The following is a 12,858-nucleotide window of genomic DNA, read 5'->3' as shown; positions in this document are numbered from 1 at the left end:
CTTTATGCCCCCGCCCCCCTCGACCACCATTGGAACTCCCTTCCTCCTAACATCAAGGCCAGGCTTCAAACTGACCTTGAAAAAAAGCACCTCTCACTTGATGGCATGCCTGAACTGGTATCTGAAATTCCCCTTGTCATTGCCAGGATTCAAACTGACCTTGAAAAAAAGCACCTCTCACTTGATGGCATGCCTGAACTGGTATCTGAAATTCCCCTTGTCACCCGAGACTCTTCATTGCCCTTCCCCTGGTCATGGATGTATACACTGTGTATGACAATCTACCACTGTATATACACTTAAGCTAGTCTTATTGTTCTCTGTACATATGAATCTTGCCTAAGCTGTGTCAATAGTAAGAGTAGTAGTTGTGTGGGGGGTGGGAGCAGTAAATGAAAATCTGACCCTATTGCAAAGGAGGAGAGGTGCCACAATGTGCTTCAAACACATCCTTGCACTTGCTTTATGCAGCTACCCATTTATGAAAATGGGCGAGGTAAGAAATAATCATTCACCATCACAAGAAGCTCAAGGTTTCCCATCATTGTTGAAATCAATGCTGTAATTACAAATAAAACACACAATAATGATTGTTAGGATTTTTTCAAAAAACACATCAGAAAGCTCATCCCAAATCAATGCAATTTGCTCTCCTTCCAAAGCAGTGTACTGAAGCCCCCGCTTATTGGACTCCTGCTCCTGGGATGGTGGGAGGATTGCATTTTGGGTCTGATGTGGCCAATGTCTGTGGTTGCCATCTCTGTAGTTGGTCCTCTCGCCTTTGCAGCTCTGCATGAAGGGTTCTTTTATTCTGTGCCACAGGATTATTCCCGGGCCCTCTGCCATGCTGCTGTCCTCACAGTCCCTTTTACACCATCTTTCTGCCATGCCTCATTCTGCAGGCTAACCCATCAGTGACAACCTTGGCCACGTCCCTCATCCCCCAAACGTATTGCTGTCTTTTAGGTTGCCTTCTTCCTCTTTTCACTGATGTAGGTCTGGAAGTAGAAGTTGCTGAAGAGAACAATGAGGCTGAGGATATAGAAGAACACAACGGCATTGAAACCGTCTGGGAAGTCACAGTCTGTAAACAGGTTGTAGGAGGTGTGGACAGCGATGGCCAGAAATTGGCTCTGTAAGGATATGAAAACAAGAGTTGATTGTTAAACACCTGAACTGTGGTATGCCGCCAAAGTAACTCATAGTACATGCAGTACCGCTTCTCCATCTTCTCCAAGTAGCACTTGGCAGTCATAAAAATACTAAAACAAGCCAATTCAGGTATTTGTAGTTATGCACGGAACTCTGACTGCATTTCAGTAGTGGTAGCTGGAGGAGGCCAACAGGCTTCCCTTATTTTAAACATAGAAGACAAATGAAAAAGACCTACAGACCTTAGCCTATGCTCAATAAAACAAAAGGAAGATGTGGTAAGGGAACTCATGCATGGAGAAAGTAGTGTACAGTACAGCGAGACGAGAAGTGGGCCAAGTACAGAGAATTGGTAATGCCCACCAGTAACGGGATATTTACAGCTAGAAGAACCCTTAGAACACAGAATAATAACAGCCACGTCAGAGTTACATCACGTGGGTATTGTGTTGTTGACACCAGTGGAAGATTGTGGTAGGGCAAGGAGTGAGAAACCTGACCTTTGCCTTTCAAGGTCAAAATGATCAGGGCAGGGTTGGGATAGCAAAGAAAGAAACAGACACCAAAAGCACACCCTTTGTCACTTTTTAGTATGGTGTAGGTAATATAGTAGAATAGGTTAATGTTTTTGAGAATAAGTTAAAGGTGCTGGGGAGTGAGATGCAATCTTGACACCTAGGTTGCGCTAAGTACAGAAAATACAAACAAGTTCCCAATTCGGGAACTCACGTCCCCTGCACTCTATCCTTTGTCTGGAAAACCAGACCAACCATTCATAATATTTAAATAGTTAGTAATTCAGATGGATATTTGCATTACATCTATTTAGAAAGAGTAATTTTGAAAAAAAAATGCTCATTCAATCAAATTTAGGTCACAAGAAACAATCTTCATTTTATTTATGATGCTATAGTCAAGAGAGGCCCAGCGCGTTTTGAGTGATTCACACTCTTCATCAGGGGCAATTTGTGTTTTCTTGTGTTCCTTTCTTTAAGTAAAAATTGAAGTCTCAGGATACTTCCGGGCTGTGCAATTTTCACTTTATTTCAACTATTATGAGACTAGCTCATAGCGGGAAAATGTACTAATATCTCTCAATTCTGGAACATGCTACATTCCACTGACATTCCTCCGGGTTTCCTGACTCCTTTTGGCAGTGCAACGCGCTACAGATCCCGCTCACCATTAGAGACTAACAACTGGTTCACTACCGAATTGGCACATTGGGGTTCCATTGGCCATCCTCAAAGGGAGACTACTCCTACTTCTCTGTAGCATGTTCCGAATTGAGAGATGTTAGTCCTTCTAGTCCACCTGTTGGGAGATCTGAGCATACAAGCTTTCAGAGGCATAGCAGGCCTCTGGCATCCCCCATCAGCCACCCTCCAGGAGGAGCATTGGGTAAGGGCGGTCCAGTGCGGTCCCTAGTGGCCTGCTACTTCTTATATGTTAAGACAGTTCCTGGTTCACCACAACACACTGACGCAGCCAAAATGAACTTTGTGAGGATTGGGGGTTGCAGGGGGAGGACACCCCACTCGCCTCCCCGACACGAGACCGTGAAAAAAACCAGCAGCAGTCAGCAGCATACGCTGGAAATGGCAACAAGGCAGATACCCTATTTAAATATGTCTTGTAGGGAGTTGCGACTACAAGGCATACCTACCACTGAACACACTCCGAGATGTCATGTGACCCCCTCCAGTAACTCAGAGTAAAGCTGTTCAGTCCAAGTCCTACAAAAGAGCCAGCTCCCAGGACAGTAGTGAAATGGGAGTTATGGAGCGCAGAGCTGGTGAACTACCGGAGAAATAGTTAGGTCTTCTGAAAGGAGGAGTTGGCCCCCAGAGGAGTAAGATGGAGACAAAGTAGAAGACCCGCGGGAGCAGAGAAGCAGGAAGCCTGTAAACCATGGAGAAGAGAGGAGGTTGTACAGAAGCAGCAGAGAAAAGGAGCTGATATGGAAAGATCTGAGGAGAGGAGAGGATCTAGGAGGGGGCAATGAGAGAAGAGGAGTGGACACAGGAGAAGTGATGAGGCAGAGGTCAAGGAGAAGGCTGAAAAAAGGAGATAGAAGCCCCAACCAAAGAGCAAGAGGAGAGAAAAGGTAGAAGGCTCTGGCTAAAAAAAGACAAAAAGGTGTCCAAAGCTCTAGTCAAGGAAAGGGTTGGGAAAACAAGGGTGGATGCTCTGACCCTGTAAAAGACAGTCAGGATCTACATCTTTCCCTCCTATGGGGCAGAGGGCCTGACCAAAGTAAAAGAAGGGTGCTCAAGGAAAGGCAGAAAAAGTAAGGGTGTCGGCCTTCATCAAGGAGAAAGCAAAAGTATGGCAGCAAAGTCTCATGGGCACTTACCTAGCACACAATTCAGAAAGTATTTGTGTACAGTGTCACGTGTGCTTTTTGAACACCTCAAATACTACTAGGAGAGATTACTGGGTATATAGTACACCCAATACCATAATTTCAGGAAAGCATATAGAGAAGTTGAAGGACTGTCGAACAGCTGGATGTATTTATCAATTTCGATTACTGGCCGGCAAAATAGGTTTAAAATGACAGTTTTGCCAAAATTCTTTTATCTCTGTATGGCACATCCCGTACATCTAAAGAGAATGCAACAAAAGAAGCTACATTATTTATTTTCTTCATTTTTAGAGAATCAGACTACCTCGTCTGAAATTCTACAGTGTTTCCAAGATTGGATTGATGGACAGTTTGGCCTTCCTAATTTCCAGGCATTGAAATGGGCTGTCAAAATTGCATTTCCATCCATTTTGGAGAATTCTGGGTTTGGGATTACAAGAACTGAAGCCGCAAATTGTGGAGATCCAAAATGCGTCAAGAAAATCTGATCACAGAATCCCTATGTCTGTGTACACAACTGGAAGGATATACGTAATAAACATAGTATATTGTTGCATCATTCTAAACTCCTCTCTGGCCAAATCCTACATTATCCCCGGGAATTAAGGATCAAGTGGGGAGCAGCCGGGTTATTTTCAGCCTGAAATGACTTGGCCAGTTGCATTATGAGACAATATTAAAACATTAAATCAACTTCAACATGAATTTGCTCTAACTCCAGCTTTTTAAAATTCCTACAGATAAGACACTTCTGTGGGGAACAGTGAATGTGAGGTTGTATGACGTTTATTTTTAGCAAAGTCTTTTAAATAGAAGGTTTACAACTGCCTATTATAAAGATTTTTTTAATGAAAACAAAGAGGGGACAAAAGCTGTTGTGGAAGAGTAACTGGATCAAAAGGAGGTATAGCGCCCAAGGCTCAAATATGTATTATGGTTAGATATTAATGCTTTGTGAGATTAGCGTAATGTGTTAGGGTTGCACTTTAGCACTTTAACTGTATTTTTAAAAGAGGAAATCAATTAAGAGCTGTTTCATCTTTCAGCTGAGAGGATTGTATTGTTATTGAATAGTTTGAATGTTATATCTATCACAGTTAATTCTCTTATTATTTACAAACACTTTGTATTGGATCTCTTCAAACTACTTAGAAAAAACACACGCCAACACTTTTGCCATCTTCAACAAACTAGGTGAAACATGCACCTTTTTGTCGCAATTTGTGGCAGCTGTGGACCAGAGTGAAGTAAACCACCAGAGTTAATGGGATTTAAATAGAATAGGGATTTGTGTGGTGGAGAGGATTTTGCTAAACATGTGCTGGTAATATCCGTCTCAATGGGAGCTTTGGGACATTTATAGAGCTGCTGGTCAGCAGGCGTGGAGGGATGCTGGTGTGCCTGTCATTGTGCTTTAACCAGTTTTTCAAGATCCTGCAATTTGGAAGGTGAGAGTGTTAATAGAGGTGCAGGTACGTGTGTCATAGATTGGAATTTTGGTTGGTAGAGAAGGTTGAGGAAGAATGTCAAGTAAGAGGAGTCACTATTAACCTGCCTGGGATGGAAGAGGATGGTCTTTATATTCCCAAAAGGGAAAATTGGGTTACCCCACAGCCATAAGTCTTTGTTGGCCCGCCGTTTCAGGGAGACCGTTTAATTGTCCTGAGCCCCCATCCTGTCTGCATGGTACATATAATGAAAGGGTGGCAGAAAGTAAAAGGAGTGACAACTGCAATCAAGAAAAAAAAAACAAGTAGACAACCTCAAACATGCCCCATGCAACAGAGTAGGGTCAAAGCCCCAAAATTCCAACCTAAATCTTCTAGAAATCCCATTTTGCAGAGTGCTTATCCATGGTGAGAAGCATAAGTAACAGGAAGGAGTGCATTAGCCAGGTCTACCATCTTTGATGACGAGCCATCAATGGGAAGTGTACTTGTGATGTAACATATAGCTATTATGGCAGCTATTGGAACTACTGCCATTTGGACTGAAGTCCTTTGTTTCCACTGTTAGACTGCAGCATGCAATGTATGCAGGGCCCTAGTTGATAACCGAAGTGAAACCGACATAAAGCATTGTGCTTAGAGAGAGGGTGAGGTCTCGGTAACTTTACCAGCTGCAGGATGGTGAGGTACCGTTTCCACCACAGGTACTTTCTGGTCCTTGGCCCCATGACCGCCAGCCCATAGTACAGGTACATGAAGATGTGGACGAAGGAGTTGAGCATCCCGATGAAGAATGCTGGAGTGAAAAAAAAGGACATGTAATAGCTCTTGGAACGATCATAGGTTTCTTTTGCTGCAAGAGGAACACTGCAGACAGATGCGCTGAAAGTATTAGAACTGCGGAATTCACTTTCTAGAAACTTGTCAATGCAAGAAAAGGTGCCAGTGCAAACATGTATTGTTTCAATGCATGTTTGCACTGTCACAAAAATGTCAATGCACTAGCATTTGTCTGGTAAAGGCTGTGTAATCTATAGCACTGCATTACGTTCATGCATCTATCTAATGCAGTTAATCTCACATTGAAAAATCTTAAGGGCTTGTGCTAAATCGCAAATAGACTTCATAAGAAAGATTTGCTGCATAGTAAATAATAGTGTTACTTATTGAAAAATATTCCCCTGGTAAATGTGCTAAAAGAGTACATAGCAAAAACAATAACCCACAATCCTTTAGAACATGAAGGCTAGTCAATCACTCAATCAGCGTGAACGGTCACAGGCTGAGGGACAAACAGAGGACTAGTACACTGTAAAAAAAAGAAAAAAGTACAAAAAGAGGGTTTATTATACAACATTCCAGGGTGGAAATTGGACTAGGAAAGATCTGGTACTTGGTAGTATTGCAGAAGAACCAAGTGCAACAAAAACAAGTGTATTATCAGTTTAAGACAAGGGCGGCACGTTCCACCTACAGCAGTTCATAATCAGGTGTGCCCTGTCCGGACCAGGTGCACAAAAAACACCCACAGTTCTCAACTTTGCAAGAATCCATGGGCGCCTCATGGCTTCTCCTAGTGTATGATGGTCTTCCTGGGAGGTATTAGCTTGGCTTGCAGTTGACTGTCAATTTTTCTATGTCTGTCCTGGTTCAGTTTTCAGGATGCAGTTATTCTAAGCCTCCCAGCTAAAGTCAGTGCTCTGTCTTGGGTCCATGCCTCCTTCTGACTGGATGTATCGAAGAACCCCCTCTGGCCTTTCACCAACCATACATTCTTTCTTTAGTGTGTTTGCTGGACCCACCAGACTCCAGAGAATGCATTGAGACTCACCTAAGATTATGAATCACTTACATTCTTTAACTTCACTTTGGTCTCCAGGATTGGATGATTCGAATATTTGGGTCCAGATCCACAACAGTCTCAACTCTCTCAGCCCGGATAACCTGGCTGCTTTGAAGCCCTGACCTCACTGGCTTAGCCTTATGCTTCTCTGACACCTTCTAAGTTGTTGGCTCCTTGGACTTTGTCCCTTTTGGTAGCCCTTGCTGGACCTCTGTCCACCAAGTTTCATCTTCCACCCTCCGCAGATAAACACCTCCTTCCATCTTCTACTTTCTTAACTCCTAATCTTGCTCTCTTTTAACCCCATTCTTTCCCTTCTCTCTCTCCTCCAATCTCGAGCTTTGTCTCTTCCAACACTTTCCTTCGTTTCATCTCATCAGTTCCCCCAACTCCATGCTGTCGGCCTGTCTCCAATCTGCCATGTCCTACCTCAACTTTGGCTCCCTTTTATATCTTGGCATGCTTGTAATGGTATCCTAAGGCTGCAATCATAACACCAGTGATTGATTATCATCCAGGTCATGGGATTGGGAGAAGGGAGAGACCTCTCCCTACCCAAGATGTAATCAATAGAATCTTCATGAGTGACTGTCGACCCACAAATAAGGACTTAAAATTGGAGTCTGCCATTTTGGCATCAGGAGGCCCAGTCATGGCCGCAGTCAGACTCCTCCATGGTGCCTCCAAGTATGGGTGTCTATTGTTTCACCTCTTTGCAGTCCTACGGTGTGGTATAGGTAAACTTAAGAACATGGTCATGTTTTACATTACAATCCTTTCTTGTGTCTTTCCCAAAGGTTAGGCACTGCAATAGCGATTTAGTTCCAGAGGTCCTTGGTATCAAGATTCGTCAGTGTTAATGGAGCCTGTCTCTAACCATTTGTCTGGGAGGTTATTGGTGACTTTAATCATGTGGTTGGGAATACGGAAAGGCAGTGGGGATCCTCAGTATACCTTCTGCATGGTCATCATCACTTAGCATGTGGCCTCTCCAGGGCACTGCTTGCATCGAATCCCAGCCTCACCAATGGGGCTCTGTCTGAAAACTCAAACCTTTCACAGTAATCAATTAATTTCTATGAATCATGAAGGAATTTCCACAATCACAAACCTGCAAAATTATACTCCGCTCAGGATTTCCTAGGACCTAAAAGTCCATTATATTTACATCACAATCCTGTCAGTAATGTGAATATTTCATCCCCTCAATGTCATCCATATCATTAAATGGAGGCATTCATCAGAAGTCCTCATCTTCAGATGTAGTAAAGTGCTGCCTCTAAATGCTTTTCAAGATGTATTTATCGTCATCCTTGAAAGCTCATGATGAATCCCAGACTTTAAAAGGGGTGCACATATCCCAATAAAAAGACCAGCTTGGAAACCAAATCCTTCAAATGGGATGCATCACTCCACCCGGATCACTGGCCGCCACAGCTCTCAGTCCTTGTTTTTCAGAGGGGCATGCATCTTTTCTCCCCTGTAACGCCTTAGCAGCTGGTACAACGCTCCTATCACAGCCCTTAAAGAGAGCTACAGTCCTGGATCCAGGCCCCTCAGAAGATATGTAAAAATCATTCTTTTAAGATAAATCAATTAGAAGACCTCAGTAGCAGCTACAGCTGTAAACGTAGTATAAAAGTACTGCTTGCCCAGGTCAAGAGCACCCATTAAAAATGCACACATTTTTCTCAAAATGGATAAAATAAGCATTTTGATTCCATGCACATGCGTCGTAAGCAATCACTGGAATGTGTTCTCATTTCCTCACGTTTGCCAGTATGTGTTCTGCATGTGGAGGAATTGGGCAGCAAAATAATAGTTGCAGATTTATGAAATTTTGTATTTGTATTTTCTGGGAGGACGGGGAAGAGTTTCAACAATAACTTGTGGACAAAGCAAAGCCAAGAGTGGTAAAACAGCTCAATTAGATGATGGTACAGCTGGTAAGTGGGAGCTGGGGATCAGGCCTTGGATGGGACAAAAATCACACTGATCAGGTCAGAGTGGCCACTAAAGTCAACGTGCCTGTGATATGCTCCATGTTGCCACAAGAGCAATTTGGAGCGATCCCTTTACTCAATGGGGATCTTCTTGAAGGTGCGGGGGCAACCCTCCAGTTGAGGGATTGTGATCCATGTGGCCAGGCACAGCTGAATGAAGTATGAAGAGGCAAGGTGAATGATAAGTTTGAAGGCCAAGTCGAAATAATAAAATGCTATGATTTTGCACTGACAGCCAGCCAGTCGAAGGGATAAGTGGTGAGGCATTAGTGGAAGACATTTTGTCAGGTGAACAAGGAGGCTCTTGCAATAGTCAAGCTTCCTTAGGGGAAACTGAGTGTATACGTGTTGGGATTCATTTTCTCAGCAGCCCTCTGTTCAGGGCCTGAGGGGATTCAACCCACAGCTCTGCAACAGAGCTCTCCCACCAGCTTTCCCTGGCTCACCCTGTGGTACCAATGACTGAGTAGTCTAGGATAACTCTCAGGAGGAGGGGTGGTGGTTCAAGAATCAGTATAACATTATTTAGGGAATGTCCACACAAATAGGCTAAGTTGAATGCTGTTCATGTTACAGGTAAGTGAACTATACATGGAAGAGTATTTTCCGTGTGCCAGGGTTGTGATCCTACATGTTAAGGTCATCAATAATGATACTTCAGGTAACTGATATGGCTGTCAGTAACCCAGGGGCCATCTGTATCCATTTTCCCCAATCCAGAAATAAGTCTCCTATAGAAAATAAAGGGAGATGTACCAGCTTCTTCACAGACCTTTTCGGTTTGACTTCTCCATTGCAGGACAGTCTGGCTAAGTGTCCTCTCCGGTTTACGTGGTTCAGCTTCCAAAGGAGACAACTCAGAGTTTTAATAGGGACGTTGAGAGTCCATACTCTGCTTCCAATCATAGTGGTGCTTCCTTTTAAAGGTTTTGTAGCCACCCAATCACTCTGGGGAAAAGGAGGGAGTTGCCACTTTAAAACCTCTCGACTAAAAGCCTCTTCCTGGTATTTCACTCAAGATGTGGATTCTGCAGGACACTAATCCGGGATGCCGTCAAATTGCGCTATGGCTCTGTAGCAGCCCTCAAAATGCAGCTGTGTGACGTAGTACTGAATTTTAATATAGCCCCATCACATAATTGCATTACCTTGTTCCACGGGGATGTCGGAGTCCCAATTTGGTCAAATTAGCCACCAACCAATGGCACTCGCACGTAACTGTGCAAGGTTACTTGAACAGGTACCAGGATGCCTTTCATCCACCATAATCCTAAGAGACTTCTGGCCTCTCAGGAGACACATCACAGAGTTGCATCCCTCATGAGGTCTTGGATTAGGAGGGAAAAGGGTGGTACACAAATCAGAAGAAATGCAAAAGGTTCAGGGCTTCTCTCCAGAATTACAGTTCAGGACTTATGTTGCAGTAGCCTCCGATTGTGAGGTGGGATTGGACGTGGACCATGTTAAACAGGTGAGTACATGTAGATGTGGCTGTCAAAGACATGAAAGAAGACAGGTGCTTGTCACCGTCAAAAGAGCCTCAAAGGTTACTGGCTGCATGAAACAAGTTGATGTATGTGGTGAAATAGATTGGAGTGCAGACATTTTGGAGGTGCAGTGGATTTAGGGATTATGAGGATTTGGATTTTTGTTGCATTTGGCGTTCAAGATCATATGGTCATCCCATGGCAAAAAGATATGAAGCACTTGGCGTTTCTACAATGCAGTTGTGGGAAAGGAAAAGCCGCTCAGGACTATGGCAGCACACAGTTGGAGAACTAATGTGCTGAAAGGATACCGCTTAGTGATGTAATGTAGAGTGAGCAGGCGGTGCGATGGTTGTAATAGTAAAAACACCATGAAGGCAAAAAGGAGCAAACCGGATGATACCATGGCTGTAATAACCAGGGAAGGAGAGTGGCTAGGAAGGTGCAGTGATCAATTGTATCAAATGATACAGAGAGAGAGTAGAAGAACTAGTGGCCAATGGTTACAAGTGTCAAACGTGAGGTTGTTGGATGTGTGTATAAAGGCTTGTTCATCCTGTAGGCTCCTGGTTCTTGAGGTTGTTGGCCCAGAGCTGCTTGCCGTGTTTGTTAAAGGTGATATGCTGAAGAAACTAAGAGAAGACAGGACAATGTAAAGACAGAAACAATAACAGGTCCAGCAGAGGTGGAAAGTGTCTCAAGGGCTTGGAGTTTGATAGGAAGTGAAGGGGGTCTAAAATAATGCAGGATGGAGTAATCAATGACCAGAGAAGGGTGTTGCAGGTGAGATGGGGGTAGGCTGAAGATGATGGTGGTGGTTAAGTGGGGTGTGTGAAGCGGGCATGTGAAGAGTGAGTAATGTATACCGAGAAGCGAACATGCTGGGGATTAGAGCATGCAAAATTGTCTGCCTGAAGAGGAGAATGTGGACTTACATTGGCCACCTGCAACATATTTCACTCCAGACCACCAGTTGAAGATCATTGTAGCATGGTGATAAACATGTAAGAATGTTATTTGGTCAAACTTCTTCCGCATGATGAAAAATATCTGAAAGCAGAGAAGGGCAGTTTACAGAAACAGTACACTTACCACACACATTATAAAATTAAAAACCACAAAGCATGGAGATGCAAGTAGTGCATTTTTCTTTTAGCTGGTTTTAATAGTGCAAACTAAATCCCAACATATAGGAGCACTACACAGTATTTTAGCAGTGAGGATTGAAATAAAGCTGTATTAATAGTAAGACAACAGGGGACAGAGCTGAAGTGAAATGGCTGGATATAGGACATGCCAGGACACTACCAAGCTAACCTTCAGCGGTCTCAATGATATTGGCGAGAGGAGTAGGAAAAATAGATGCAGGGAGTTGAGCACATATTTAGGCACCAACAAGGAAGCAGTAGTCCCATTTCGTAATTATGATACACATGTTGTCTACAATATGTGGAACTCCTACTCCCGGGGTGATGGACTGCGAGGCTTGTTGCACTGTTTGCCACTGTGGTCCATGTGGTCTAGGGTATTTGCATTGCTTCAGTCTGAGCTGTACAAGCTCGGGTTTCTCCAACATATTTGGGACTGTTTGGGGATTTTTCAGTGCAGTATACCAAAACTGTGTAAATTGGGAACCTACTGGGATGCTAAACTGGTGGCTCACTAGGAATTTCCAAGCCTACTGGGAATGTTTTCCATGCATCTCATACTCGTGCGTTGTCTCCACACATTGGAATCAGAATATTTATCCTCCCCATCTCAAGCCACTCTCTGAAGCGGTATTCCTTTGTCCCAAACATTAGAAAACAAACTTAGAGGGGCTTCAACTCCCCTAATAAGAGAGTGCAAATATTACAAAGACTGAAGAAGAATCCGGTAGATATAGAGTGCATCCATCAGATGCATCTTGTACAGGTTGAATTTGGGTTGTTATGCGTCCAAAAACTTGACAGTACAATTGTATGACTTGGCGAAGAAAAGAAAGGTGCGGATAGCCTTATAAATGCCAATGTCCTTCACCTTGAAAAGATGCAAATATAAAGTCACATTCCTCTTCTTATTGGGCAAAGCAAATAATGTCCTTATGACAATTGCCTCGATATATAGCCCCAACTCAGGGCATAATGATTTTTGGGTTGTATACAAATTGTTCGTTTTACAACTGTTCGAATTACAATTGACCTTTTCACAATTGACGAATTGTGAAGGTCAATTGTAACATATATGTGGGGGGAAACCCCCCACCCAACGCCAAACCCCCCCAGAAAATACACATATATATATATATATATATATATATATATGGGCAATTGTGAAAAGGTCAATTGTGACCCTTTAAATTCGGTCAATTGTTCATTCGAACAATTGTAAACGAACAATTTGGGTAATACCGATTTTTGTGCTCACATTCTAAGAAACCTGAATCTCATCACTGAGGGGCAAGTCATTTTAGCAGGGGATTTCAGTGTGACTCTTGATTCTAAGTGTGATAACTCCAAGGGGCTTTACAACGCAGTGTCAATTGTCACATGGCATGCTCCCTGCCTGGAGGCAAGCG

The 12,858-nt window shown here is 43.4% G+C and overlaps 1 protein-coding gene across 4 annotated transcripts in view; it reads right to left on the bottom strand.

Annotated features, from left to right (window-relative positions):
• Positions 1 to 528: 528 nt before the first annotated feature.
• The window catches only part of LOC138580854 (very long chain fatty acid elongase 4-like), a 298,176-nt gene continuing 285,846 nt past the window's right edge, over positions 529 to 12,858 (bottom strand). For all 4 annotated transcript variants that reach the window (XM_069651730.1, XM_069651733.1, XM_069651731.1 and 1 more), the window contains exons 6-8: positions 11,237 to 11,351; positions 5,637 to 5,764; positions 529 to 1,133 (exon numbers count right to left, since the gene is read on the bottom strand). In XM_069651730.1, coding sequence (XP_069507831.1) covers positions 963 to 1,133; positions 5,637 to 5,764; positions 11,237 to 11,351 — 414 coding nt within the window. In that variant the 3' untranslated portion in view covers positions 529 to 962. The remainder of the gene's footprint in view (positions 1,134 to 5,636; positions 5,765 to 11,236; positions 11,352 to 12,858) is intronic.

This window comes from Ambystoma mexicanum, chromosome 3p, assembly GCF_040938575.1.
Source record: "Ambystoma mexicanum isolate Mex_15411 chromosome 3p, UKY_AmexF1_1, whole genome shotgun sequence".
Classification (NCBI taxonomy): Eukaryota; Metazoa; Chordata; class Amphibia; order Caudata; family Ambystomatidae; genus Ambystoma; species Ambystoma mexicanum.
The sequence above is the reverse complement of the archived record's forward strand: the minus strand, read 5'-3'. Positions and strand labels throughout refer to the sequence as shown.